We start from the raw sequence: 27,721 nt of genomic DNA on the forward strand, positions 1-27,721 counted from the left end.
GCGGGTAGATGGGAAGAATCTACCGCCAAGCATATTTCTTACCTGCCAAATTTTTTTTATTAAAAAAAAAAATATATATATATATATTTTATATAAAAATTTTTTTTTTTTAAATAAAATATATATTATATAATCATACTTGTAGTTGTATTATCTGCGAGACATCGCCACCACGCAATAAGTCAAAATGCTCGCTATCTGCAAACAGCTCCACTGTCTGTGTATACTTGAGTAGCCTCCAGCTCCAGCAAGGATTCTCCGGCGATGCAGCTAGACCAGGGGTGGCCAACCCGCGGCTCGCGAGCCGCATGCGGCTCTTTGCCCGTCAATGTGCGGCTCTTCCACCCATAAAAAAAACTAAAAATTTTTTTTTTTTTTTTTTTTTTTTTTTTACTTTTTTTTTTTTTTATGTCACTCATTCCATAAGGACGTAGAATAAACATTTACAATTTTTTTTTAAATGGTCCATTTGCATGTTCTTGGTATCTGAATCTAGGGACATATATGGATCAGTGTCAGAAATAGTGTGTCTGTTACTAGGCTTGAGTAAATTGTAATGAACCAAAGGAGAATATCAATTCTATTTAAAAAAAAAATTATCTTTGACTGTAAATAACACCATGCTAAAATTGACCAGACCTGAAAAATCTAAGCAAATGAATAAAGGGAAGATGATTAAACAGAAGGTTTTGTAGATACAGTACTGAATTCTGCCATCTTTTTTATAATGTAAATTTCTCCACCATTTTTCATCATATTGCAACACCGTTTTTTGCAAGACGTTCACAGAAAGGTAGAGAAACTAACTGCGTTCTGTTTTATGGCAATAACGTTCAGGTTTGTGGGAGATAATCCCAAAAAATAAGAGAAATTAAAAAGTAAATCCAGAAGTCAGATGATTGACAGGGGCTGGTGTGAGCTGGGTAGGGTAGTTTTTCGAAATTTGAAAGCCCTGAGTCTCTTCCTTCAAAAGACTACACTCACTTTTGGCTGTGCCACTTCCTCCTGTCAATATGCGCCGGTTTCCGACTCAATGCCCTGAGATTTCTATAATCTTATATTTCACTAATAACAGTTAAAATAATTGGTAAACAAACATAATGCTGAAAATATACACTTTTACTGTATATCTCGGGCTTAAGAGGTTAACCCTGTGAGGCCCAAATTAAAAAGAAATTAGCAACTTCAGAGGCCAGAGGGTGGGACATATAAACACATTTACTATCAAATAGCATTGTGAGGCTGAACAACAGGACCAATTGACTATACATGTGCTTAAAGGGGAACTATCTTATAAATGGCTTTTTTCAGTGTTTACCATTGTTTCTTAGCTATGTGGACTTATATTAATAGGATCTATGTCTCTATTCTCATATTGGCGAATTCTTCCAATTCTCCTCTCACAATATTCACCCTCACTGAACTGAGTCATCTGAAAATGTGCATATCTGTGATGTCAGAGATTTCTCAGCTGCATAATAATGTGGCAGTTGATGTGGCAGTTGGCACCAGGCCACACAGTGGTTGGAGCCCAGCCTCAAAACGGCTTAAGATCTTGAGGTAGAAAAATGCGGTTTTTAGTACTTGATTAGAAATACAAAACAATGCATTTTTTTTGAAAAAAACCTAGGTGTTCCATAGACTCACAGGAATTGTGTAAAAGTGCCCAAATAGTGAAAGAAATAGTATGGCAATAACGTTCAGGTTTGTGGGAGATAATCCCAAAAAATAAGAGAAATTAAAAAGTAAATCCAGAAGTCAGATGATTGACAGGGGCTGGTGTGAGCTGGGTAGGGTAGTTTTTTGAAATTTGAAAGCCCTGAGTCTCTTCCTTCAAAAGACTACACTCACTTTTGGCTGTGCCACTTCCTCCTGTCAATATGCGCCGGTTTCCGACTCAATGCCCTGAGATTTCTATAATCTTATATTTCACTAATAACAGTTAAAATAATTGGTAAACAAACATAATGCTGAAAATATACACTTTTACTGTATATCTCGGGCTTAAGAGGTTAACCCTGTGAGGCCCAAATTAAAAAGAAATTAGCAACTTCAGAGGCCAGAGGGTGGGACATATAAACACATTTACTATCAAATAGCATTGTGAGGCTGAACAACAGGACCAATTGACTATACATGTGCTTAAAGGGGAACTATCTTATAAATGGCTTTTTTCAGTGTTTACCATTGTTTCTTAGCTATGTGGACTTATATTAATAGGATCTATGTCTCTATTCTCATATTGGCGAATTCTTCCAATTCTCCTCTCACAATATTCACCCTCACTGAACTGAGTCATCTGAAAATGTGCATATCTGTGATGTCAGAGATTTCTCAGCTGCATAATAATGTGGCAGTTGATGTGGCAGTTGGCACCAGGCCACACAGTGGTTGGAGCCCAGCCTCAAAACGGCTTAAGATCTTGAGGTAGAAAAATGCGGTTTTTAGTACTTGATTAGAAATACAAAACAATGCATTTTTTTTAAAAAAAACCTAGGTGTTCCATAGACTCACAGGAATTGTGTAAAAGTGCCCAAATAGTGAAAGAAATAGTAAAATAGTTCCCCTTTAACATTTTTTAAATAAACATTATTTTTTTAAATGGCTAAAAGTGATTTTGTAATTTTGCAACCGTGGGTCTCACAGGGTACTTTTAACCCTGTGAGGCCCAAATAAAAAAGACATTAGCAACTTCAGAGGCCAGAGGGTGAGACCTATAAACACATGAAGGGTGCCGTGACTGAAAAAAAAGGTTGAGAAACGCTGGTATATGGTGTGGCTCTTTGTGGTACCACAGTCATTTTTTTGTGGCTCTTAGTCTCTGACTGGTTGGCCACCCCTGAGCTAGACCCTATACTAATACTCTACATTCAGCATGCAAGGATTCTTCGGCGCTGCAGCTGGACCCTATTGGTGTATAATGTTACGGTTCTTTGGTCAAATCACATTCATCAAGCCCTCAGCTAGAATACGCATTGAATCAATGTTATAAGACATTGATATCAGGAGCTATCTGTAGCTACTGCTAGCCCGCTAGATAACGTTAAGACAATTTAGTTTACTGGGACATATAGAGCTAACGTGAGCTAGCTAACGTGAGCTAGCTAACGAGGGAACAGAGGTATTATACACTCGAGTCGACTATTGCTGGAGCATTTGTTGATATCGGCAGCTATCAGTAGCTAGCCAGCTAGATACCGTTAGACAATGCCTCGTCATGTATTAAACTAAAAGTGAATAGTTGACTGGGTCATTGTTTAAACAGTAACGGTAGCTCATGGAGGTCCGATCTAGACTAGAGCAGCAGACTGCCTCTGTGTTGATACGAGCAGAAGCCAATAGTATCCCGCTGCAGGGCTGGGCGGATATGACTCGTTGCCACGTTTTTTTTTTTTTTTTTTTAATAAATAAGACTATCATACAAACCGAATGTTGCTAACTGCCGGAGCCATCGATATTATGACTCTAGCTGCGCTTGGGCCGGAAATGAGACCCGCACAGATTTTCAAAATAAGAGTATCGTTATGAACTACACGCCACACGGCGGGCAGACCTCTCAGTGGCAAGCGCCAAAGGTAAAAACTGAGCGCCCCTGGCGGGCGGCGGGCTTAAATTTCGCCCCCTGCCGGTATCGATTCACGTATCAGTTCAAATGTGAAAGGTACCCATCCCTAGTAACGATGCATCGATTAATCGAAATGCATTGATTCTAATTAGGACTGGGCAATTAATCGGAAAAAAATCGATCTCGATTCATAGACCTATGCAATCTCATTTCTAAGTATTTTTGTATTAAAAAGAAAATAAACTATTACTTTTTTTTCTTTATTTTACTTTTTACTTTTTTAAATTATTTGATTGAAAAAATAAGAATCGTGAGAGAATCACGATCTCAATTCTTAGAGAGAAAAATCGTGATTCACATTTGAGCAAGAATCGCCCAGCCCTAATTCTAATGTGACGATTCAACTGCATTGATTTGAAAATGTTAGAATCGATTATAATCGAAATTAATCGTTTTTTTTGTGTGTTTTTATTGACCTATAGTCCATTCATGCTGAGTGAATCAGTTCCCCCAGCCACATTTGTGTATTCAAGTTTTTGGGGGGGAATTAACTGATCGAAAATGTATCAAAAATGTATCTACCGGTAATCGAATCGTGGTCAAATGAAGAGATTACATGATGCATTGAATCGTTGCTTGAATAATCGTAATCAAAATTAATCGGTGTGAGGTCGCATTGTTACACCCCTAATATCGTGATATATATCTTCTTTACAGATATATGAAATTTCCCATAGCGTGATATAAGATTTTATCCACAAGGTGTAACTTAGGCCGTGTTCACACCTGAAAGTCTGCGGATAGTCTGGACTTTCTGGTGGACCAAATGTGAAAATGATACATTGTTTGATTTTGGTCTGCGTTCACACTGCCCTTTTTGGTGCGGACCTCATTTGTAAACAAAGGACATGCAGTTGCCAAGTCGTTCATCTATTGCAGTGTTTCCCAACCTGGGGTCCGCGGACCCCCTGGGGGTCCGCCAGGGGGCGCAGGGGGTCCGCCAGACCACAGATGATTTGATTTTTTTTTTTTTTTTTTTTTTTTTTTAAGAGAAATATTTAATTAGCATATTTTTATCATCAGAAGCATGAATAGTCTCTCCACTACAATACAAAATAAAGATAAATAAATAAACATCTAGACATGATTTTTGAACGTTAACAGTAGTCTACCGGGTAGCCGCTAAAACGCGAATCAGTTGACTGTATCACTTTCTGTAGCTAGCCTAGCACGCTAGTTAACTTTCTCGGCTCGTCTGCAGTCAGCCGCCAGAGGCGAAAATGTGTGACAAACTAAAAGGAGATGACGGCAGCTCATCTGCAAAAAAAGTTAGGACCTACAGCAATCGCGAAAATTACATCACCATGGGCTTCACTGAGGGACCAGACAAACGACCTGAGTGTGTGATTTGTGGAGAAAAGTTGGCAAACTCGAGCCTGAAGCCCAGCAAGCTGAAGAGACATCAGGCGTCTAAGCACCCAGAAACCGTTGGGAAGGATCCAGACTTTTTTCGGAGGAAAGAACAGTCTCTCAAGGCGAACAAGCCGGTTGATGTTAGAGTAGCGTGGAGCAGGGGTGGCAGTGATTTACAGAAGGCTACCGAAGCCTCCTTTGAGTGTTCGCTTTTAATTGCAAAAGCAAAGAAACCGCACAATATTGGCGAGCAGCTCATCAAACCAGCCTGCATCAAAATGGTTTAGAAACTGTGCGGCCCACAGGTGGCGGATAAACTAAAATCAGTACCACTCTCGAACAATGTAGTGAAAGACCGAATTGATAAGATGTCAAGTGATTGCGAGCAGCAGCTGTCAGAAAAGCTTAGAAAGGGTCCATTTGCCATACAACTTGATGAAACTACAACTGTCGCAGACGAGGCTGTGCTCATCGTTTATGTGCAATATATCGAAAATGAGGATCTGAAGCAGGACATTCTCACCTCAGTCAACTCGAGGTGAGGATATTTTTACTGCAGTGGATTCTTACTTCATTCAACATAAATGCAAACCGTTCACCATTAGGGCCTGATTTGAGAGGATGAATACAGGATTTGAATATTGGCCAAAATTTTGAAATACATATGGTGCAAGATTAGATTTGTTGATTGAAGGCACAAGTCAAAGAAGCATAGTGGGTCTAATTATGATGCATATGCCTGTGTATAAGCAGTTTGTTATTAAAATGACAAAAAAAAGGTATTAAACCCAGCTAGGACAGATTCTCTCTGCTACTGATTGGAATTTCCTGTCTCATATTTAGTTTAATTTGTTGCATTGATTTGTTCCATAAATGCAAACCGTTCACCATTAGGGACTGATTTGAGAGGATGAATACAGGATTTGAATATTGGCCAAACATTTTGAAATGCATATGGTGCAAGATGAGATTTGTTGATTGAAGGCACAAGTTAAAGAAGCATAGTGGGTCTAATTGTGATGCATATGCCTGTGTATAAGCAGTTTGTTATTAAAATGACAAAAAAAAGGTATTAAACCCAGCTAGGACAGATTCTCTCTGCTACTGATTGGAATTTCCTGTCTCATATTTAGTTTAATTTGTTGCATTGATTTGTTCCATAAATGCAAACCGTTCACCATTAGGGCCTGATTTGAGAGGATGAATACAGCATTTGAATATTGGCCAAACATTTTGAAATGCATATGGTGCAAGATGAGATTTGTTGATTGAAGGCACAAGTCAAAGAAGCATAGTGGGTCTAATTGTGATGCATATGCCTGTGTATAACCTTTGTTATTAAAATGAAAAAAATAAAGTATTTTATGGTATCTTATTAGGAGGGGGTCCGCGAATTTCATCAGAGATGTTTGGGGGTCCCTGGGGGGAAAAAGGTTGGGAACCACTGATCTATTGGACTATAGCACTCGCAAACGTAAACAGTTGCCGACAGCGTAATGAGAGAGAGAGGTACTGTTATTACGTGTGCGGCGCAAGTCGACTAGAGAGAGAGAGACTGACCGCGTGCAGTGCGAGTCTAGAGGGGAGAGACTGTCATTACGAGAGTGGCGCGAGTCTGACTTTGTTTGGTCCTCAAAATAGTTCGGTTTGTGTTCACACCTCTACAAATTAAACGGGCTATTGATTTAAAGGGACCCTGGTCCACTTAAAGTGGACCAAACAGGGTAGGTGTGAACGCGCCCTTAAATCTGTCATAACCTGAGACTAAAGGGGCTTTAGTCCTGACTAAATTTAAACTGACCTTAACCAAAGCTATGATGTAACCACTCCTGCTCCAGAAACTGTTGACTCACTGGTGCTTGAAACAAAGTGGTTTAAGTCTAGAACTGTAGATGACTCTGGACTACACTGTGTTCTTAAACTATAAAATCCAGATACAAGCTGAATAAAATCACATATCTTTCTCTCCTTCCTCTGACACTCTTCTCCATCCAGATAGCTGTCCTGTCAGGCCTGGGAAGAAACCAAGAGGCTTGGATGGAAGAAAAACTTCAGTTCTAAGATGACTCACAATAAACAACAACACATTCACACAGGAAAGAAGCCCTACTCCTGTGACCAGTGTGGACAGGGCTTTATTAAGCAACAGGGTCTGAAAACACACCAGATGATTCACACAGGAGAGAAGCCCTACTCCTGTGATCAGTGTGAGAAGAGCTTTAGTCAACAGCATAATCTGAAAACACACCAGCTGATTCACACAGGAGAGAAGCCCTACTCCTGTGACCAGTGTGGGAAGAGCTTTCATCAACTGGGTAATCTGAAATCACACCAGAGAATTCACACAGGAGAGAAGCCCTACGCCTGTGACCAGTGTGGACAGAGCTTTACTCGTCAACAGAGTCTGCAAAGTCACCAGAGAATTCACACAGGATGGAAGCCCTACTTTTGTGACCAGTGTGAGAAGAGCTTTAATCAACTGGCTCATCTGAAAACACACCAAATGATTCACACAGGAGAGAAGCCCTACTCCTGTGACCAGTGTGGACAGAGCTTTAGGCAGCAACATGATCTGAAACGGCACCAGAGAATTCACACAGGAGAGAAGCCCTATTCCTGTGACCAGTGTGGACAGAGCTTTACTCATCAGATTAGTCTGAAAACACACCAAATGATTCACACAGGAGAGAAGCCCTACTCCTGTGACCAGTGTGGACAGGGCTTTATTACGCAACAGCGTCTGAAAATACATCAGAGAATTCACACAGGAGAGAAGCCCTATTCCTGTGATCAGTGTGGACAGAGCTTTACTCATCAGAGTAGTCTGAAAACACATCAGATGATTCACACAGGATGGAAGCCCTACTTTTGTGACCAGTGTGAGAAGAGCTTTAGTCAACTGCATAGTCTGAAAACACACCAGAGAATTCACACAGGAGAGAAGCCCTACTCCTGTGACAGGTGTGAGAAGAGCTTTAGTCAAGTGTCTAATCTGAAAACACACCAGAGAATCCACACAGGAGAGAAGCCACATCATTGTGGTTTGTGTGATAAGAGATTCAGTAGATTAGCATGTTTCAGAAAACATGAGAAAAATCACTTGGGAGAGAAGATTCAGGGAAATGTCAAACCTGTCAATTCACCTGCACATTCTTAGAGGAGACAGCTGTAGCCAGTGTTAGAAGAGGTCCACTCATAATGAATGTGTAGCCCAGTGTTAAACGCTTCAGTATGTCATTACAGCTATCAGTCCATCAACAATCATAAGGATTATAGTCGTAGTAATATTTGACCTACCAAGAGCGTTTGACCTGCACAGAAGCCTCTGAGAGAGAAGCAGTACTAGCATAGACACAGTTTTCATTGACAACAACCGTTGTGTTTCTGTCGCTCTGAGGAGTGAGACAGACGGTGTGGATGTTCCTGAGGAGTGAGACAGACGGTGTGGATGTTCCTGAGGAGTGAGACAGACGGTGTGGATGTTCCTGAGGAGTGAGACAGACGGTGTGGATGTTCCTGAGGAGTGAGACAGACGGTGTGGATGTTCCTGAGGAGTGAGACAGACTGTGTGGATGTTCCTGAGGAGTGAGACAGACGGTGTGGATGTTCCTGAGGAGTGAGACAGACGGTGTGGATGTTCCTGAGGAGTGAGACAGACGGTGTGGATGTTCCTGAGGAGTGAGACAGACGGTGTGGATGTTCCTGAGGAGTGAGACAGACGGTGTGGATGTTCCTGGGACAATATGTCATTGGTATGAGAGTGAACACACATTGTTCTAGTGTTTTACATACTGGGATCATAGGAACTTTCTGACCTCACTATGGGCTGACCAGCCAAAAGCCAAGGTATGGACTTATATATTTGTATGTGGACACTAGTGATGTATTGAACTAATGTCACAACGTATTGTCAACATTCCTAGTAGGACATGTTTTTTTTTTTTTTTTTTTATATACTTTCACAAGAAGTGTTTATTTTAGTGTTATATGTATTGTCTTTTTCTAGATGGTTTTTCTACCATCTAACTGCTTGTGGGTTTATGGGAATTGCAGAGCAACCTGTTGCACAAGTAACTAACTATTTTGTCATTATTGTGTGTATATTGACGAGTAATTGCTGTACTATTGATGCAACTTATCAAAACGTTATAGGGTTGGAATCAATTCACTTTAAATTAAATCAATTAAAATCGACAAATTGTTTACTTTCTGGTGATGGGACATCTATTCACATGTACTTGTCATTAGGTTGGATAGTAAAAACGTTTCATGACAGAACTTACAAATATTTAAAATAAAATCGACATCTTGAATTAAAAAGTGAATTGATCCCAACTTTGAAGAATTCTCATTAGAATGTATGATATGCTAATAATATGGATGAATTGTAACCGTCAAGATAAGTGGGAAGGTGTGAATTGATGTCTTAGAAGTAACTGTAACTCAGAAGTATGACAATTAAATATTACATTTTAACCTACTTTGTATGAAAGGCTTCATCTTCTGAGTGCAACAATGATATTTTTTGAAAAGCCTCTGCTATTTACTGGAAACGCCTTCAAACAATATCTGAAATAATAAAGAAATAAAATACCTATCTTGCTAATATGTCTATGTACGATGCACTCAGAGTGTAACACTGGAGCTTGATATTATTTGATGAACGACGCCACGGACCCTTGGCTGCCACAGATGTACCTCCTGGTGACATGCTGCTCACAATCTAAGTCGCTTTGGATAAAAGCCTCTGCTAAATTACTAAACTGTAAAATGTGAGAATTCAAAACTTCATTGTCATTGTTTATTTATCCTGATGAGTCACTGAGAAATATCAATATTTAATTTTTTTAAAGAAGCCTTTACAAGGTCAAACATGTACATTCAGTTTATAAGATTGCTCCAGGTACAAAGTGAAGACCAAGTACATGAAGCAAAAGTAGAATCTAAAATCAGGTACATTTGAGGAAAATAGTGTTAAAACGGTTCAACCTTGAATTCTGGTCAGAAGGGTCGTCTTCGAGTGAGAAAATACATTGAACCAACATTTAATATCAGCCACCGTTTAGAAAAAGGTTATTGAACAGTATAAGGATTACGGCATGTTTTCAGAACTGAAATGTTGAGATATTTTATTGGAAATATATAAAGTATCAAAAGGTAGAACCCCCCCCCCCCCCCAGACTTTTTTAAACAAACACAGTTAAACAATTAAATAAAAATATAACAGACAAACAAAGATAAACCCACCCATCCTCAGAGAGATGCTTTAGGTTGATTATTTACCAATGATTCCAGGATTCTTGCAGACAGGACAGTTTGGTCCAGTTATTTAGGTCACATCTATCTCCACCTTTATGTAATGGAGTTACATGAGCTGTATATATATATTTATAAAATGACTTCATGAACCTTTACTCTGAAACTAGAGATATGGGGCATTGAGAGGTGGATCTGTGTACATTGATGATAAAGGGGTTTCTGAGACGTTTTCACAAGTCAAATCTGGGACCAATTTTTTCAGGATGTCCAGATTGGTTTTTATTATATTGTTTCGTCAATTTGAAGAAGCAATTAAAAAACGAGTCTGTTAATGATGCTAGAGTGGTCTGGGACCCCCATGCCAAGCCTGAAGGCCTTCCAGGGGGACACCTAAACATACGCAGTATCACCCCTAAAAGTGAACAGATTAAACAACTACTCTTAGAATCAAACTTGGATTATTTATTTGTCTCTGAAACCTGGTTTCATGATAACTCCCCAGCGGCTGCTCTGACTGTACCTGGCTATAATATATTTAGAGCGACCTGAAGGGAGATGGGGATGTGTGATGTTTTATGTTAAAGATAACACCCACTGTACCCAGATCCACTTTTCAGAATTAGAAGGAATTAGAGAGTCTCCCCAAATGTCCTTTACCCTCCTAGGGCTGTGCCCACCACCAGACTCCAGAGCTATATATTCTGACCAGCTGAACACCATACTTAGAGAGTGCAACTTTAATAAAGAAGTTCTTTTGATGGGAGGTTTCAACATAAACTGGGAATATTAACATGGTAGAAAAGCCCTCAAACAACTTACAACTAAATTAGATTTTGTTCAGGTGATTAAAGGGCCAACTAGGATACGACCCAAATGGACCCAGTGTTTAGTAACACGCCAGAGAGGATTACTAAATCATTACATTTAGTCACTGGCCTATCTGACCTTAACGCTTGTATCTAGAAAACTGTCTAAGAATGGATTTAATCTGACTACCACCAAAAAGCAGACCTACCTCAGAATCCCTAAGGCTGACCACGGTCACTTTGAAGCAGCAATACATGGAATTGACTGGAGTGATAATGATCAGGGACTGATGTAGAAACTGACAGTCACCTGTTCCTCTGCACTATCAGATCTACAATGGACAGCTTCTAGGCCGTGAGCCAGTAGGGTCGGTCGTTACCATCTTGGGGGACTAACTTTCATAGTGATTTTTGGGAAGCTATACACCCTATACTGCTAGAAAATATGTGATACCAATGCAGCAGTTGCCTCCAAATGTGTGCTATCACATCTTTTATAACACTACCAAGCATATTGTTCAGGTCTCCTGTCCAAAATTACATGCCCCAAATGAATCATGATAGTTCCTGAACCATAAGGCCTATATGCATGTTTCTGGTGTCCTTTGATAGGTAGGGCATATGAATCCAGTGTAAGTAAACCAACATCTATTACCATTCCAGAGTAAATGGAGATACAATGAAGGAAAACATCATATTTTTACCCTCGCCTGGTACATAATCTTAATTTAAAAGTCAATATGACCATTATAACCAATATCCCATGGATAATAATGCAACTGAATGTGTTCTCCTACTCCTTGACTACAAATGTAACTAAATGTGATGACAATACATTAAAAATACAACATTTATGATACTGTTTAAAAGGGTATACTCAGATGATGTAAATGTTTTGGCCATGGTTACTGTTTTACATGTTGACTGCAATTTTACTCCAAAACACAATTTCTTTCAATACAGCCATGTTACAAAAACATAAATCTCCCCAAAACATTGAAATAGTAATAAAAAACAATGAATATTGATCAATATGCAGCATATTCAACATTCATATTATGGGCACAAACATCAATGTTTTCAGCTCAGTTAGACCTATACAATGATTTATTGGTTTTCAGAAAAATATTTGTTTATTTTGGGAAAACTCAATACAAAACCCAGGGCACATATAATCACATCACAGATTTCTTTCAGGAATTCAAATAACTAATTACTTTAAGTTCCGTCAGTACAGACACTTCTCAGTCTCTATCCGTGTTGGCGGCGCTCTCCAATTGTCTGAGAGCCGAGACAAGTACAGACGTAAAAAACAACAACATATATAATAATAATAATAATAATACAAAACCTACCATACTTTGTTTTACAAATGTTAATAACCTAATAATCACAATAATCGTCCTTACAAGTTCTGTATGACAAGTCATCAGGAAGGGTACAACTCTTATCAGCTGAGTAGCTGTGTATCAAAGTGTTGAGTGCTACAGTGTAGGTTAGTTTATTAGGACAAGTGCATGACAGTAAGGTTAGGGTTAGATTTTATTTTTATTTTTTTTATCCCTGCAGGACTTTTGTAATGGGTAAGAATTCTGATTGGGCTTTCCCAGTTTTCACATACTAGTCTCTCAGACAAATACTGTACTGTAGCTATGAAACCAACTGCAAATCCAGTGCTATATCTAGTCTATTTAAAAGATAATGGTTAACTGTATCAAATGTATGACATTTTAAATGAAGATTTAATTATGTTGAATTTACAGTTACTTTAAATTGAAAATTAATGAAGAAATGTATTTATTATTTAACAGACATGGCCTCATCCAGCTATCTCTTTTCTGAAGAACAGTTCCTGTGCTCCATCTGTCTGGATGTCTTCACCGTGCCGGTCTCCATCCAGTGTGGACACACCTTCTGCAAGACCTGCATCACCAAGTACTGGGATAACAATGAACTGTACCAGTGTCCAATGTGTAAACATACTTTTGATAAGAGACCAGATATCTTTGTCAATATTGTCCTATCAGAGATGGCACCTCAGTTCAGGAAGACCGTTCAAGAGAGCAGCCCAGACCAGCAACCTGCCAGACCAGGAGAGGTGACCTGTGACATCTGCACTGGGAAGAAGATCAAGGCCATGAAGTCCTGCCTGCTGTGTCTGGCCTCCTACTGTGAGATCCACCTGGAGCCTCATCAGAGAGTGGCCTCCTTTAAAAAACACAAGCTGATCAACCCTGTGGAGAACCTGGAGGACATGATGTGTAAGAAGCACGAGAGACCGCTGGAGCTGTTCTGTAGGACTGACCAGGCCTCTGTGTGTCAGTTCTGCACTGAGACAGACCACAAAACCCACGACACTGTCCCTCTAGAGAAAGAATACAGAGAGAGGAAGAATGAGATGAGGACACAAGAGGCAGATGTTCATCAGATGATCCAGGAGCGTGTGCAGAAGATCCAACAGATCAAACACTCGGTAGACTTCAGCAAGAACGAGGCAAAGAGAGAGATAGCAGACAGTGTCAAGGTCTTCACTGCTCTGGTGGCCTCCGTTGAGAGAAGTCAGGCTGAGCTCATTGAGGTGATTGAGGGGAGGCAGAAAGCAGCAGAGAAACAGGCTGAAGGCTTCATCAAGGAGCCGGAGCAGGAAATCACTGAGCTAAAGAAGAGAAGCACTGAGCTGGAACAGCTCTCACACACTGAAGACCACCTCCACCTCCTCCACAGCTTTCCATATCTCTCCACCCCTCCACCCACCAAGGACTGGTCTGAGGTCAGTGTCCACAGTGATGTGAGTGTGGAGATAATGAGGAGAAGTGTGGCTCGGCTGGAGGAAACTCTCAGTGAAGAGATGGAGAAGCTGCCTGAAGTCAAGCTGAAGAGGATCCAGCGGTATGCAGTGGATGTGACTCTGGACCCTGACACAGCACATCCAAAGCTCATCCTCTCCGATGATGGGAAAGAAGTAAAATGCGGTGTTACACGGAAAGACCTTCCTGACAACCCAGAGAGATTTTACCCCACATCCATTGTCCTGGGAAAGCAAAGCTTCTCCTCTGGGAGATTCTACTATGAGGTGCAGGTTAAAGAGAACCCTACGTGGGATTTAGGAGTGGCCAGAGAGTCCATCAACAGGAAAGGAGACATCAATCTGAGCCCTGACGATGGATACTGGACTATAATGCTGACGAATGGTTATGAATATATAGCTTGTGCAGAGGAAGACCTCTCCCTCTCCCTGAGAGAGAAACCACAGGTGATCGGGGTGTTTGTAGATTATGAGGAGGGTCAGGTCTCCTTTTATGATGTGGAAGCCAGGGCTCATATCTATTCTTACACTGGCTGCACCTTCACCGATAAACTCTACCCATATTTTGGCCCTTGCTCGAATTGTGAAAATAGTCTAATAATCTGCCCTCTTAACCTCTTTAGCCCGAGTGGTCCGTCAGTGGACCGCAAATGAATAATGTGTCCGGGTGGCAGAATTCAGTACTGTATCTACAAAACCTTCTGTTTAAATCATCTTCCATTTATTAATTTGCTTAGCTTTTTTGTACACGTGATCTCAAGAAAGTCCTGAACGAGCTCAGTATCAGTGTTTCATGTCTGGTCATTTTTAGCATGGTATTATTAATCGTAAAAAATGCAAAGAAAAATCATAATTTATATTCTCCTTGTTTCATCACAATTTACTCAAGCCTAGTAACAGACACAGTATTTCTGACACTGTGATTACATTCCCTGAGATCCATAGATGTCCCTAGATACCAATGTGGAAAATAAAACAACAATGACAATGACAGCAGACATTATACCTATATCTGTAATGAGGAAGTGCAGAGAACGTGGGAATACAATAAAAGTACAGAGTCTAACGAGTGCAAGATTAATTTAATGCCTTAATGGCATTAGGAATGAAGGAGTTTTTAAAACTGTAACGACTACCAGAGGGCAACAGCTCAAACTCCCCATAGAGTGGGTGAGAGGGGTCACCCACTATCTTCCTAGCTTTCTTCCTAAGCACTTTGTTGTGGATTTACTGTAGCTCAGCTGTTGGCTATATGCATCATGTTATGTTACGTTACGCACAACGCTGGAGATGATTGTGGGGGTGGAGACTAATTAAGCTCAGTGTGTTTTTGCAATAGAACCAAGCGTGTCTGTCCGTCTCTTACTACACAACAAGTACTTTTCAGTCAAATGTCCTCCGTTTATGTAGATGTTGTGCTTCAGGATGGGAACTTCTTTTGTAGCAGATTTTATTTGTCAAGCTTGGGAGAAGAGGCAGAACACTGTGTTTAACCCTTTCACTGCCACACAACTCGATAAAGGGTTAAGGCTGAGCTGTAATCTGTATTTATGTAATCCTTATTTAGATCATGTAATGTAATAAAACACTGCAACAGTATTTTTGGTGTCTTATAAACCCATGAGGGTTGGGCACTTTGTAATCAATCAATCTACATAATATAGATCTGGTTTTGTCTCTCTGCAAATAATAGTGGTTTTGAATAGTTGTCCTGGAATAATCAAACTATGTGAAATAGCTAAGAATACTTAACTGTACACAACTATATGCCCACACATTTGTTCATACACGCCTAATTGAACAGCTAACTAAATGGATGTTGATACATAATAATGTTGTTGCAATGCACAAGTCCCAGTACATAGTATGACAGCGCTTATTAATATGGACGGTTGCCATTCAATTCATTATTCAATGTGCATTCTGCATCCATTCAGCTTCCAGCCTGCTTCAGAGGTGTTTATGTGATGGATCACGGTTTATGTGGGTTTTATTCTAGTGTGCTTTATTTTGGGTTTTCTCTGGTGAGCTGTCAATCACCAGACACCAGTTAATTGCCATGCGGCATGGCAGGTGTGTGGGCTTGATTGGTGTCAGGTGTGCAGTGCCTTTAAGTAGGCTTGGTTGACTGTGTTCGGAATGGATGCTTGTCCATTTCATATGATCTGCAGACACGATTAAGGTGAATCCATAATATCCCTCAGTCTGGGATATAATAGTATTTTACACATCCAAATGAAGTATTTGTGGCAAATAAAGTACAGTATGTGAAATAAAGTGAAGATAAAGTTTGTGTGAGAGAGAATGTGTGTCATCCTTTGATAATTTGTTGGTTTAGAGCAGGAAATGGGAGAAGAGGTTCATGTGAAGGGTTAAGTTACACGTCACCAAAAGAGGGAGGAGCCTTCTAGGTTTCATTGTTTACTAAGTGAAAGTAAACTGACTCGCTAGTCTACATAGTTATTGAACAGAAACAAGTTACCTCTATCCTTGTGAACTGAAGACGCGGCTAAAGCAACCGCAGGTGAGTTAATATGTATATGAATCTTCAGCAATGAATAATATTTACTATTCAGCAGTGGCTATTTCGGCTGACTATCGTGGTCTGCAGGTACAGTTCTCGTTTGGTTACATGTTGGTCCCTGTTTGATCTGAGGCCCTTTCGTGACTGTGATGCACCGAGTGAATACTTGTAGAGAAGCGTTTTGATAGAGAAAAGTGAGACAGACTTAATTGTAGGAATTTTACATGGTGGGACAAGGGACGGTGTAATAATGTATAATAACATATATATTCTAATCTAATAAATCTGAGAGCAGAATGAAGGACTGTGCCTTGAGGTTTGATGATGAATAGTTTTATAGGTCTTTGTTTACAGATAATATCAAAAACACACTTGTGTGGACTTTCAAAAGGAAAAGAAAAAATCACTAATGTACATATTTAAAGTAAGCTCACACACAAAATCCAAACTCAATAACAGAAAAAAGGAATAGGCTGAAGCACATGCTTATTTTTGCCTATCCTTTACAATTCTTAAAAACAAAATATACTTTAATATAAGAGAATTTGCTGCAAGATAAAAAAAAAATCTTTAAGATAAAAAAGAAAAGAGAAAATAAATGTTTGATGTTTTACTCAACTGTACTCCTGAATTATTTTATCCTTCAGGGCCTTTTTAAATCTCCCCTGAGAGGTACACAACTTCAACCTGTCACTAAGACTATTCCACAATTTAACTCCCAAAATTGAAACACATCTAGCTTTTACATTAGTTCTTACCCTTTTATATGTTTTAAGAATACACAACCCTCTTAAATTATACTTTCCTTCTCTTGGTTGAAAGAGACATTGAATACAAGCTGGTAGGTTCTTACTCTTAGCACGAAAAATTATCTCCAAGGTTTTTATGTAAACCATATCTACAAATTTGAATGTGCATTTAATGTGCTGGTTTCATTCAGAGTGGAAGGGGCAGCATTTCTATAAACCACGTCTCCATAATCCAAGATAGATAGACTACCCTCGTTCTGCTAATCATAGAGAAGCTGGTTCTATTCCTGTACAAGAATTATCATCAAGCCAGATGCCATGATATTTGTGTTCTGTAACTTGTTCGATGACAAACCCATTCATATACGATATATGCAAATCATTGTAAACAATATCTCTAGCCCCTAGAGAACATTATTAATTTAGTTTTGTTTGCACAAGCTTATTATCCAAAGCGACTTACAAGTTCTGTATGACAAGTCATCAGGAAGGGTACAACTATCAGCTGTGTATCAAAGTGTTGAGTGCTACAGTGTAGGTTCGTTTATTAGGACACGTGCATGACAGTAAGGTTAGGGTTAGATTCTTTATTTATTTTTTTTATCCCTGAAGGACTTTTGTAATGGGTAAGAATTCTGATTGGGCTTTCCCAGTTTTCACATACTAGTCTCTCAGACAAATACTGTACTGTAGCTATGAAACCAACTGCAAATCCAACGCTATATCTAGTCTATTTAAAAGACGATAATGGTTAACTATCAAATGTATGACATTTTAAATGAAGATTTAATTATGTTGAATTTACAGTTACTTTAAATTGAAAATTAATGAAGAAATGTATTTATTATTTAACAGACATGGCCTCATCCAGCTATCTCTTTTCTGAAGAACAGTTCCTGTGCTCCATCTGTCTGGATGTCTTCACCGAGCCGGTCTCCATCCCTTGTGGACACACCTTCTGCAAGACCTGCATCACCAAGTACTGGGATAACATTGAACTATACCAGTGTCCAATGTGTAAACATACTTTTGATAAGAGACCAGATATCTTTGTCAATATTGTCCTATCAGAGATGGCACCTCAGTTCAGGAAGACCGTTCAAGAGAGAAGCCCAGACCAGCAACCTGCCAGACCAGGAGAGGTGACCTGTGACTTCTGCACTGGGAAGAAGATCAAGGCCATGAAGTCCTGCCTGGTGTGTCAGATTTCTTACTGTGAGATCCACCTGGAGCCTCATCAGAGAGTTGCAGCCTTGAAGAAACACAAGCTGATCAACCCTGTGGAGAACCTGGAGGACAGGATGTGTAAGAAGCACGAGAGACCGCTGGAGCTGTTCTGTAGGACTGACCAGGCCTGTGTGTGTCAGTTCTGCACTGAGACAGACCACAAAACCCACGACACTGTCCCTCTAGAGAAAGAATACAGCGAGAGGAAGAATGAGATGAGGACACAAGAGGCAGATGTTCATCAGATGATCCAGGAGCGTGTGCAGAAGATCCAACAGATCAAACACTCGGTAGACCTCAGCAAGAACGAGGCAAAGAGAGAGATAGCAGACAGTGTCGAGGTCTTCACTGCTCTGGTGGCCTCCGTTGAGAGAAGTCAGGCTGAGCTCATTGAGGTGATTGAGGAGAGGCAGAAAGCAGCAGAGAAACAGGCTGAAGGCTTCATCAAGGAGCTGGAGCAGGAAATCACTGAGCTAAAGAAGAGAAGCACTGAGCTGGAGCAGCTCTCACACACTGAAGACCACCTCCACCTCCTCCACAGCTTCCCATCTCTCTCCACCCCTCCACCCACCAAGGACTGGTCTGAGGTCAGTGTCCACAGTGATGTGAGTGTGGAGATAATGAGGAGAAGTGTGGCTCGGCTGGAGGAGACTCTCAGTGAAGAGATGGAGAAGCTGCTTGATGCTGAGGAGCTGAAGAGGATCCAGCAGTATGCAGTGGATGTGACTCTGGACCCTGACACAGCACATCCTGACCTCATCCTCTCTGATGATGGGAAAGAAGTAAAAGATAGTGTTATACGGAAAGACCTTCCTGACAACCCAGAGAGATTTAACAAGGCAGCCATTGTCCTGGGAAAGCAAAGCTTCTCCTCTGGGAGATTCTACTATGAGGTGCAGGTTAAAGGGAACCCTGAGTGGGATTTAGGAGTGGCCAGAGAGTCCATCAACAGGAAAGGAGACATCAGTCTGAGCCCTGACAATGGATACTGGACTATAATGCTGAGTAATGGTGATGAATATAAAGCTCCTGGAGAGGAATCCCTGTTCCTGAGAGAGAAACCACAGGTGATCGGGGTGTTTGTAGATTATGAGGAGGGTCAGGTCTCCTTTTATGATGTGGAAGCCAGGGCTCATATCTATTCTTACACTGGCTGCACCTTCACCGATAAACTCTACCCATATTTTGGCCCTTCTGCCTTTGAAAATAGTCTAATAATCTGCCCTCTTAACCTCTTTAGCCCGAGCGGCCCATCAGTGGACCGCAAATGAATGTGTCCGGGTGGCAGAATTCAGTACTGTATCTACAAACCTTCTGTTTAAATCATCTTCCATTTATTAATTTGCTTAGCTTTTTTGTACACGTGATCTCAAGAAGGTCCTGAACGAGCTCAGTATCAGTGTTTCATGTCTGGTCATTTTTAGCATGGTATTATTCACCGTCAAAAATGCAAAGAAAAATCATAATTTATATTCTCCTTTGTTTCATCACAATTTACTCAAGCCTAGTAACAGACCAGGGGCGTCATTTTGGTATGGCAAGGTATGGCACTCGCCATACCTTGGCAAATAAAAAAATAAAAAATAAAGTAGATTATTTTTTATTTATTTTTTTTATTACAGTTTTTTATGTTGATTTAGAATTCGAATGTCAACATTATGAACGAGGCTTCGAACTATTCGGTACAGCCCTAGCTTGTTTTGATATTGTCAATTATCTCACTTTTACTAGGTGACTTTTACTGTGACTAACTGAAATATGCCAAAAAAAGGGAAAATGGACATACAGACGTTTTTTTAATCAGAGGGCAGCAGAGACAAGTGATACAGGGACACAGGTATGGTCTTACAATGGCTTAGTGATTATAACAGTGCAGTTCAGCATTCAGTAACCCATACTTTTTGTGAATGTGTTTTTGATACTATATTCTGTTGAACACACACCTCAAAACCGTACCTAAGGAAAATTGGCTCAATTGCAAGAAAAATAATAGACAGTTATGATATTACATTCTGCATAATTTGTATGCAAAATATTGTGGTTGACACATTTCTATATTAAAAATGCTTGTGTAGTCCTGTGTCATACGGTACCTAAATGTCATACAAGTGAATTGTATAGAAACAACTCATCAAAAGTGACTATTGCACAACTGATTTGACAAAAAAAATCCACCTAGGGGAGGAAAGCCCCCCCCTCACCCCCACCCTCCCTCCTCGCCATACCTTGGCTTTCACTGAAATGTAACACTGTAACAGACACAGTTTCTCTGACACTGTGATTACATTCCCTGAGATCCATAGATGTCCCTATAGATACCAATGTGGAAAATAAAACAACAATGACAATGGCAACAGACATTATACATATACACACATCTGTAATGAGGAAGTGCAGAGAACGTGGGAATACAATAAAAGGACCGAGTCTAACGAGTGCAAGATTAATTTAATGCCTTAATGGCATTAGGAATGAAGGAGTTTTTAAAACTGTAACAACTACCAGAGGGCAACAGCTCAAACTCCCCATAGAGTGGGTGAGAGGGGTCACCCACTATCTTCCTAAGCACTTTGTTGTGGATGTAGCTCAGCTGTTAGCTATATGCATCATGTTATGTTACGTTACGTTACGCACGACATTGGAGATGATTGTGGGGGTGGAGACTAATAAAGCTCAGTGTGTTTTTGCAATAGAACCAAACGTGTCTGTCCGTCTCTTACTACACAACAAGTACTTTTCAGTAAAATGTCCTTTTATATACAGTATCAGGGGTCTTCAATTAAGTTTGGCCAAGGGCCACATTTTTTCCAAGCCATTGTATGGGGGGCCGGGAACAAAAACAATGGCCAATTTAATATATTGACAGTGAAAAGATTTTAACTCTGTGACTAACCACCTTATAACTAAGACATACATTTGTGGCAGAGGCAGAGAATGGACAAAATAAACTAGCTGCATAGGTGGCATAATAAACTGTAAACGACATACACATTTGCACTGAACATTATACCTTTGTCTTTTTGCCATTTTATTATAAAACCAGAGACAAGCGCCTCTCTCTTATCGGTCTATCTTACATTACGCATCAACCAGCCCGTCTATCTGACAGCCCTTTCTGTGGAGCGCACTGGAATATTGAGAAACAATAGGAATCTTCCATTGGTTCTCCCAGTCCACGTGACCATTTCTAGCATTTCCATTGGCTATAGTGACAGACATAGATATATGATAAATGGATAGATACAGCGGATTAGATGCAGTCCAGAGAAAACAACCAATCTAGATATTTCAAGATTCTATGCTTTACATCTGCGCATTCTCTGAGAGATGCACACAATTTTTAGATGACAATCGATACAATAAAGCAAGTCTTTATCACAAACAAATCCAAAGATATTTAATGTTTTACAAAGCATGTCTAGTGTTGCGCCCGGCTTTAGAGGGTTAAAAGCCTAATTGTATTTTTTATTTAGTTAATAAATGTCTTGTTGTAATTCCTTATATACCTAATGTAGCGCATCTTCTTGAAGCAGATTCAGCTTTTTTTGCTCTGATTTGACTTCAATTTAATTGCATTGTTACTGTTCACATGTGTGGTGCCATCAGTCATATAAGTAAAGATAAAGTTTGAATGACTTACTGAACTGGTGTTTTAATTTCACACCACACTGCTTGTTTGTTATTTCAGCACCAGGCGCTGTCCACCGACTTTTTCCATGTTGAGCAAGCGCTACATTGTACCTCGCTGCCTACCTGTTATTCACTCTCAACATGGATAAAACAAAGTATAATAAGCATTCTTTAGGTGGTAGGTTCTTTATTTGGACGTTATAGCTAACATATAGCCTAGCCTAGTTGGGCAAAAAATAAAAATAAAAAAATAAACATTTATTATTTTTTTTTGAAAATAATCTGAGGGGCCAGATATTATTGCTGGCGGGCCAATTTCAGCCCGCGGGCCGCCTATTGCCGACCCCTGCAGTAGATGTTGTGCTTCAGGATGGGAACTTCTTTTGTAGCAGATTTTATTTGTCAAGCTTGGGAGAAGAGGCAGAGCACTGTGTTTAACCCTTTCACTACCACACTACCAAAGGGTTAACCCTTTCACTGCGACAATACAGAAGGTTAACCCTTTCACTACAGAAGGTTTTCAATAGTTGTCCTGGAATAATCAAACTATGTGAAATAGCTAAGAATACTTAACTGTACACAACTATATGCCCACACATTTGTTCATACACGCCTAATTGAACAGCTAACTAAATCGATGTTGATACATAATAATGTTGTTGCAATGCACAAGTCCCAGTACAGAGTAAGATGGGGCCTATTAATATGGACATTCAATTAATTATTCAATGTGCATTCTGCATCCATTCAGCTTCCAGTCGGCTTCAGAGGTGTTTATGTGATGGATCACGGTTTATGTGGCTTTTATTTTAGTTTATTCTAGTGTGCTTTATTTTGGGTTCTGTGTCGTATGGTTCTCGCTCGGCGTCACTACTGCACTATACTTCACTCGTGCACGCGCACTGAATAAAAAATTCCACAATGTACCTTTACATCCCAACATTCGTCTGGCCACACCCCCATCCGCTTACCTACATAAGCAGGGGTGTGGTCACCTACTCACCTCCTTTGCTTTCACCACAAGGAAGTGCCTTCGGTAGATCCCCACTTGACGAGGTTGTTAGTAGAAGAAAGTTGGAAAACAAGAGATACGTTGACATCATATCTTTATTTTCTCTCTCACTATTTTCGAGAAAATACGGCGATATTGTCTTCGTTACTGGAGTGTCTGGAAGATGATGATCATTCTACACCTCCACCGGGTTTTTTCGTATTAGGAGCTCACGCCGCTGACATGCTTCCCAACTACAATCCTCCTTGCTGCGGCTGGATGGGGTAAGACCCTCCAGCAACACAGCTGGACTGGACTGTAAACAAACACACTGTAGCACCCACTCCACACACTTTATAGCACACACCCACTTTAAACAAACACACTGTAGCACCCACTCCCCACACTTTATATTTATTGATGAAGGATTGCACTACAACTCGTACACCTTACTGTAAATTGTACCTAAATTGTACCTCATCCCATTTCTGCTTTGCACTATATAGTACTGTACATTAGTACACTGCATAGTATTGTATATTATATGGTAACTCAGTTACGTCTATTCTGCATCGAACATTGTACATATGTCTATACTGAACACTGTGACCTCATTTTCTACTTCTAAATTACATGCTATACTATGTTATTTGATACTATCTTGTCTAGCACAGTCTCTGGAGCGTAACAGTAAGAAGCATTTTGTATGAAAGTATTCTGTACTTCTGTATGACAACTATTAAAGAAACTTGAAACTTGAAACTAGGACGCACCGACTGTTGTGAGAAGCGGTGGGTTCCAGGTTGGGTGAGTAATGTTTGCTTGCGAGCACCACTTGTCTGTTAGTGCTATGGGGCTAGCTGACAATGTTTACGAAAACCGGCCCCAGATTAGGGTCCTCTGTTCAGCCTCTTAGGCGACGGCGGAGGATCTTGGTTTGAAGCCCATTATAGTCAACTAGTGGGCCACGACCAGTAACTGGTGATCCCAGGATTCTCTGGACGAGTGGATGCTTCTCTGTCACCGTGTAGGCCCCATCTTTCATATACAAATGAGAGTATACCCTAACGAGGAAATGTGGGCATGGATGTTCGTTATCAGCCGATCGGCTGTTAGCTTAATGCTACACTGTTGAATGTTCTGAGACTATAACATGCTTTAAACACTCTGACTACGACGTCATCTTTGACAGAGGATGTTAGTCGAACCTACCGGGAGCCCGGCCGGCGAGGACTGCGTCAACAAGGAGAACCGTAGCGGCGGGGTGGAGCAGCGACGCTGCCCGTGTCGTCAAACACAGGATGCTGTGTTTACTATCGGTGCCCTGTTAGAGACTGCAGTTCGCGTGGTCTGCGCTCACGGTAAGGACGGTCCTGACCAGACCTTAAAACGCGTCTTCTTCCTTCCCTTCTAATGTTTTGTAATAACGATGTTTTCCAAAACGAGTGTTGCTGCAATACATTTAGGATACGACGCGAGTTGTGTGTGAATTGTCTTGTCACTGGTATTAGCTTCTCCATGCAAATTGGGTTGTTTGTTACAGATGTAAAAATGATCTGGTTTGTTGTGTTGAGAAACATCATGTGTGTTCATGTACTGTGTACTCACAACTAAGGGGGTTAATTTAACCTATAAAGCTATGCTCAGTGACATATGAGTGAAGAATGAATTCTTTTCTCAGCCTGTAATGACAATGAACAGAGTGTTCACATATTAACGGGTTTACCTGTTCAACTGGCCGTATTAAGGGTAAGGTAGGAGGAGTGATCCCCCCGGTTCCCTGGGGACTTCCCCACCCTCCTCTCAGACATGTTGTTACAATATATTGTGTCACTGTGTGGTGGGATACGATGTAACCCTTAGCTTGGTTGCTGGGGTTGTGCTAAAACCGCTTGAGAAACTATATTTTCCTAAAGAAAAGATTGTTTGGTCACTTTTCGTGTGTGCCTAGCAAGGCCTGTGGCCGATACTAATCGAGAATTGTGTATTCTCTCATTATGAAAAACGGCGTTCCTCTGTAGAGTGTATTGCCATTTTTTGTGGTGATAAAGGGTTGTGTGTGTCGTGTGATCTACAACTGGGTTAGGTTGGCCACAGAAGCACATGTGTAAGTCTGGTACCGGGGCTCTTAAGGGGGCCCTCTCTATTCTGTGTTTTTTCCTTAGTAAAAATCAGATAGCAGGTTAGCACATGAGCTGTGTGAAGCTGTTAGACACTTCATGTAGCTGACTGTGACTGTGTCATGCTCTTTTTTGTCATTACATCGTATCATGGGTGTGGGGTCATAAAGGGGTGAACTGGTAATCCTTTCCTCCCCTTTTGACGGGCAGGGGTTCCAACCTCCTGTCCTTCAAGGTTCCTGTCACGTTGCTGTTCGGCATGTTACAGGGTAAGAGGGGGGGGGGGGGAGTTTCCTGGTCCCACGCCCTGGAATATTGGGCGTGTGCACTGCAGAAATGCCCCCGCCATAGAGTACGTCACTGTGCGCGTCTCTGTTGGTAAGACTTCCGTGAGCTGTTCAGGTCCATATGATGGGTCTGTTTCAGGGAGTGGTCAGGGCTCCTCCTCACGAAGCTCCTACTCGGGCCTTCTGTGAGTTAGGACTCTCCTTCCATGTGAGGGAGCCTCCTCAGAGTGCAGAGCCTCCTCCTCAGATTGTCAAGGTGAGTAGAACTTCAAAAAGGAGTCCTGCTCTATTGTGTGTGTATTCGATTCAATTCGATTATTGAGTGTGTATTGGTTCAGTGCCTCCTCCTCGGAGAGCCCTAAACCAACATTTTACATGGCTCAATGTTGCAATATTTTCTTTTCAATCTATACAGCTTGCGTGGGAAGTCTCTCTGGGGATTTCCATCTCCTCCCTATGGGAGGGTGGTGAGATGTAAAAATGTAAACTATTTTTACCCTCAGCGGCGTCACGAGGGATTCATGTTGGTCTGTGTTCTTTCTTTTTTGAATAAAAAGAGGAAGGTACATGAAGCACGACGGCTCCGTGTCGTTCTCCCAGGCGACTTGGAGGAACAATGTTTGGTGTCTTGCTAGACTATCCATTAATGTGTTTGGGTCTCGACGCATACATAGTGCTGGCTCAGGTGTGTTTCTGTGACAGAATCACACAGGGGCTAAGTGCGCCTTGGTTGCTTGTTAAAACAGCGTTTTTATAGGGCAACTGGGATGGAGTTTTGTCTCTTCCGAGCGCCAGTTTACTAGGTTGTCTCGATGAATTCTCGTTCATATCTGGGGGATGTTAACGGAATAGATCTGAACATAGGTAGAGGGGTCTCACGCCCTTGGGGTGGGCCACTGAGCACGGTCTAAATGAGGACCGTCTGGGTGGCGCCCTCTTTTCATGTTTTAGATCGACACGCATACCTACCCCCTCTCCTGGAGTGGGCATGTCGGCGTGGTTAGGACACGGGACTGGTCTGGTCACGCTGGTCCAGGTCAGTTAACCCGTTGTCCGCCGGGGATGCAGATCTGCTGTTCTGGTACCCTGAGGGACTTGTGCTTTTTTCGGGGGGAAAAATGCCAGGTCGGTCCGGGTGTCACACGGTTAGGCGCTATGGAGACCCTTGTTGGGTACATATTGTACTCTGCACTATCGTAATGGCTTACGGCCATGCCAACCTGTACACGCCCGATCTCGTTCGATCTCGGCCGCTACGCAGGTTCGGTCCTGGTTAGTACTTGGTTGGGAGACCGCCTGGGAATACCAAGTGCGGTGTGCTTAGGGCTGGTTCTCCATTCTTTTCGCTCCTCTCTCACGCGTGGCGAAGAGGGGGCTGTTGGGGTGGTCTTGGACCTCCTCTGGTAACCCTGTGCTTCCCGTGCCGCCGGGCCCGGTCCGAAGTAATGTTTCGTCGACCCGTAGGCCTGGAATAACCCTTTTTTGAAAACTGAAACACTTGTACTGCGGTATAGCCAGTTATGCCCGCAGGTGTGTTTTGGAGTTTTTTCTTGAGGGGTTATAGGAACAACCACTGCATAGGGTAACGACAGGGTGGTTGATTCCCTGGTGTGTTGGAGCAGTGTCAACTCCCGGGTTACCCGGTTGAGTGTGCCCCTGCACGTTCATGACGTCTGCCAATCATGTCAGCCTTCTCTGCCTCAACCCCTCTGGGTGGGTTTTTTTTTTAATGGAGGTTTTGTCATGCAACAACGCCAGCATACGCCCCTTCCGCCGGGGGGGGCTGTTTTCAGCTGACTCCTTTGGCGCCTGTCTCGTCCGCAGTGCTCCAGGCTCAGGTTACAGCCTGTTGCCTGGTTTCCCCGGTGCGCTGCCTGCTTCCGTTGGTTAACCTTTTTTGTGTGCTTACGGCCATGCTGACTGCCTGTTCTGCAGGGTCAGTGTGCCAGGCGGTGTGCTATTGGGGGGAAAGGGCCCGCTCTTGGAGGGGCCTTATCCGAATACGCTGGCGATGTAGGGGGCGGTGTCACTAAGTGACCGCCTGGTGGGGTCTTGATGCCTGGCGTCATTGACCTCTCCGGGCCCCCGTTTTCCAGGGGATCCAGTCCCTTCAGTGGGTCTGGGTCTTCCTTCGCGCTCCGCTGCTACGGCCTTGCCACAGGGTTGGGTTTGCTCTTGACCCCGTGATTCTGGGGGCAGTAACGAGGTTGTTCCTTCCGTTCGTTCCCGGGTGGCATGCGGGTTGTGCGTGTGTGTAGTCTGCTCACCCTGTGCGTTGAGTTGCTTGAGTGCCTCTTCGCACGGTCGGATCCGTCGCCCTCCCGTGAACCTCCAATAGGGGGGG

At 41.7% G+C, this 27,721-nt stretch overlaps 1 protein-coding gene across 1 annotated transcript; it reads left to right on the forward strand.

Annotated features, from left to right (window-relative positions):
- Window positions 1-12,856: 12,856 nt before the first annotated feature.
- On the forward strand, window positions 12,857-19,620 carry LOC311223877 (uncharacterized protein; the record flags this gene model as incomplete). Its single annotated transcript, XM_084308639.1, has 2 exons — window positions 12,857-14,480; window positions 17,978-19,620. 2 exons carry the CDS (start codon window positions 12,857-12,859, stop codon window positions 19,618-19,620), a joined length of 3,267 nt encoding a protein of 1,088 aa, XP_084164765.1.
- Between the last annotated feature and the right edge of the window lie 8,101 nt (window positions 19,621-27,721).

This window comes from Notolepis coatsorum (genome assembly GCF_963971535.1).
Source record: "Notolepis coatsorum genome assembly, chromosome: 2".
In the NCBI taxonomy this organism is placed as follows: domain Eukaryota; kingdom Metazoa; phylum Chordata; class Actinopteri; order Aulopiformes; family Paralepididae; genus Notolepis; species Notolepis coatsorum.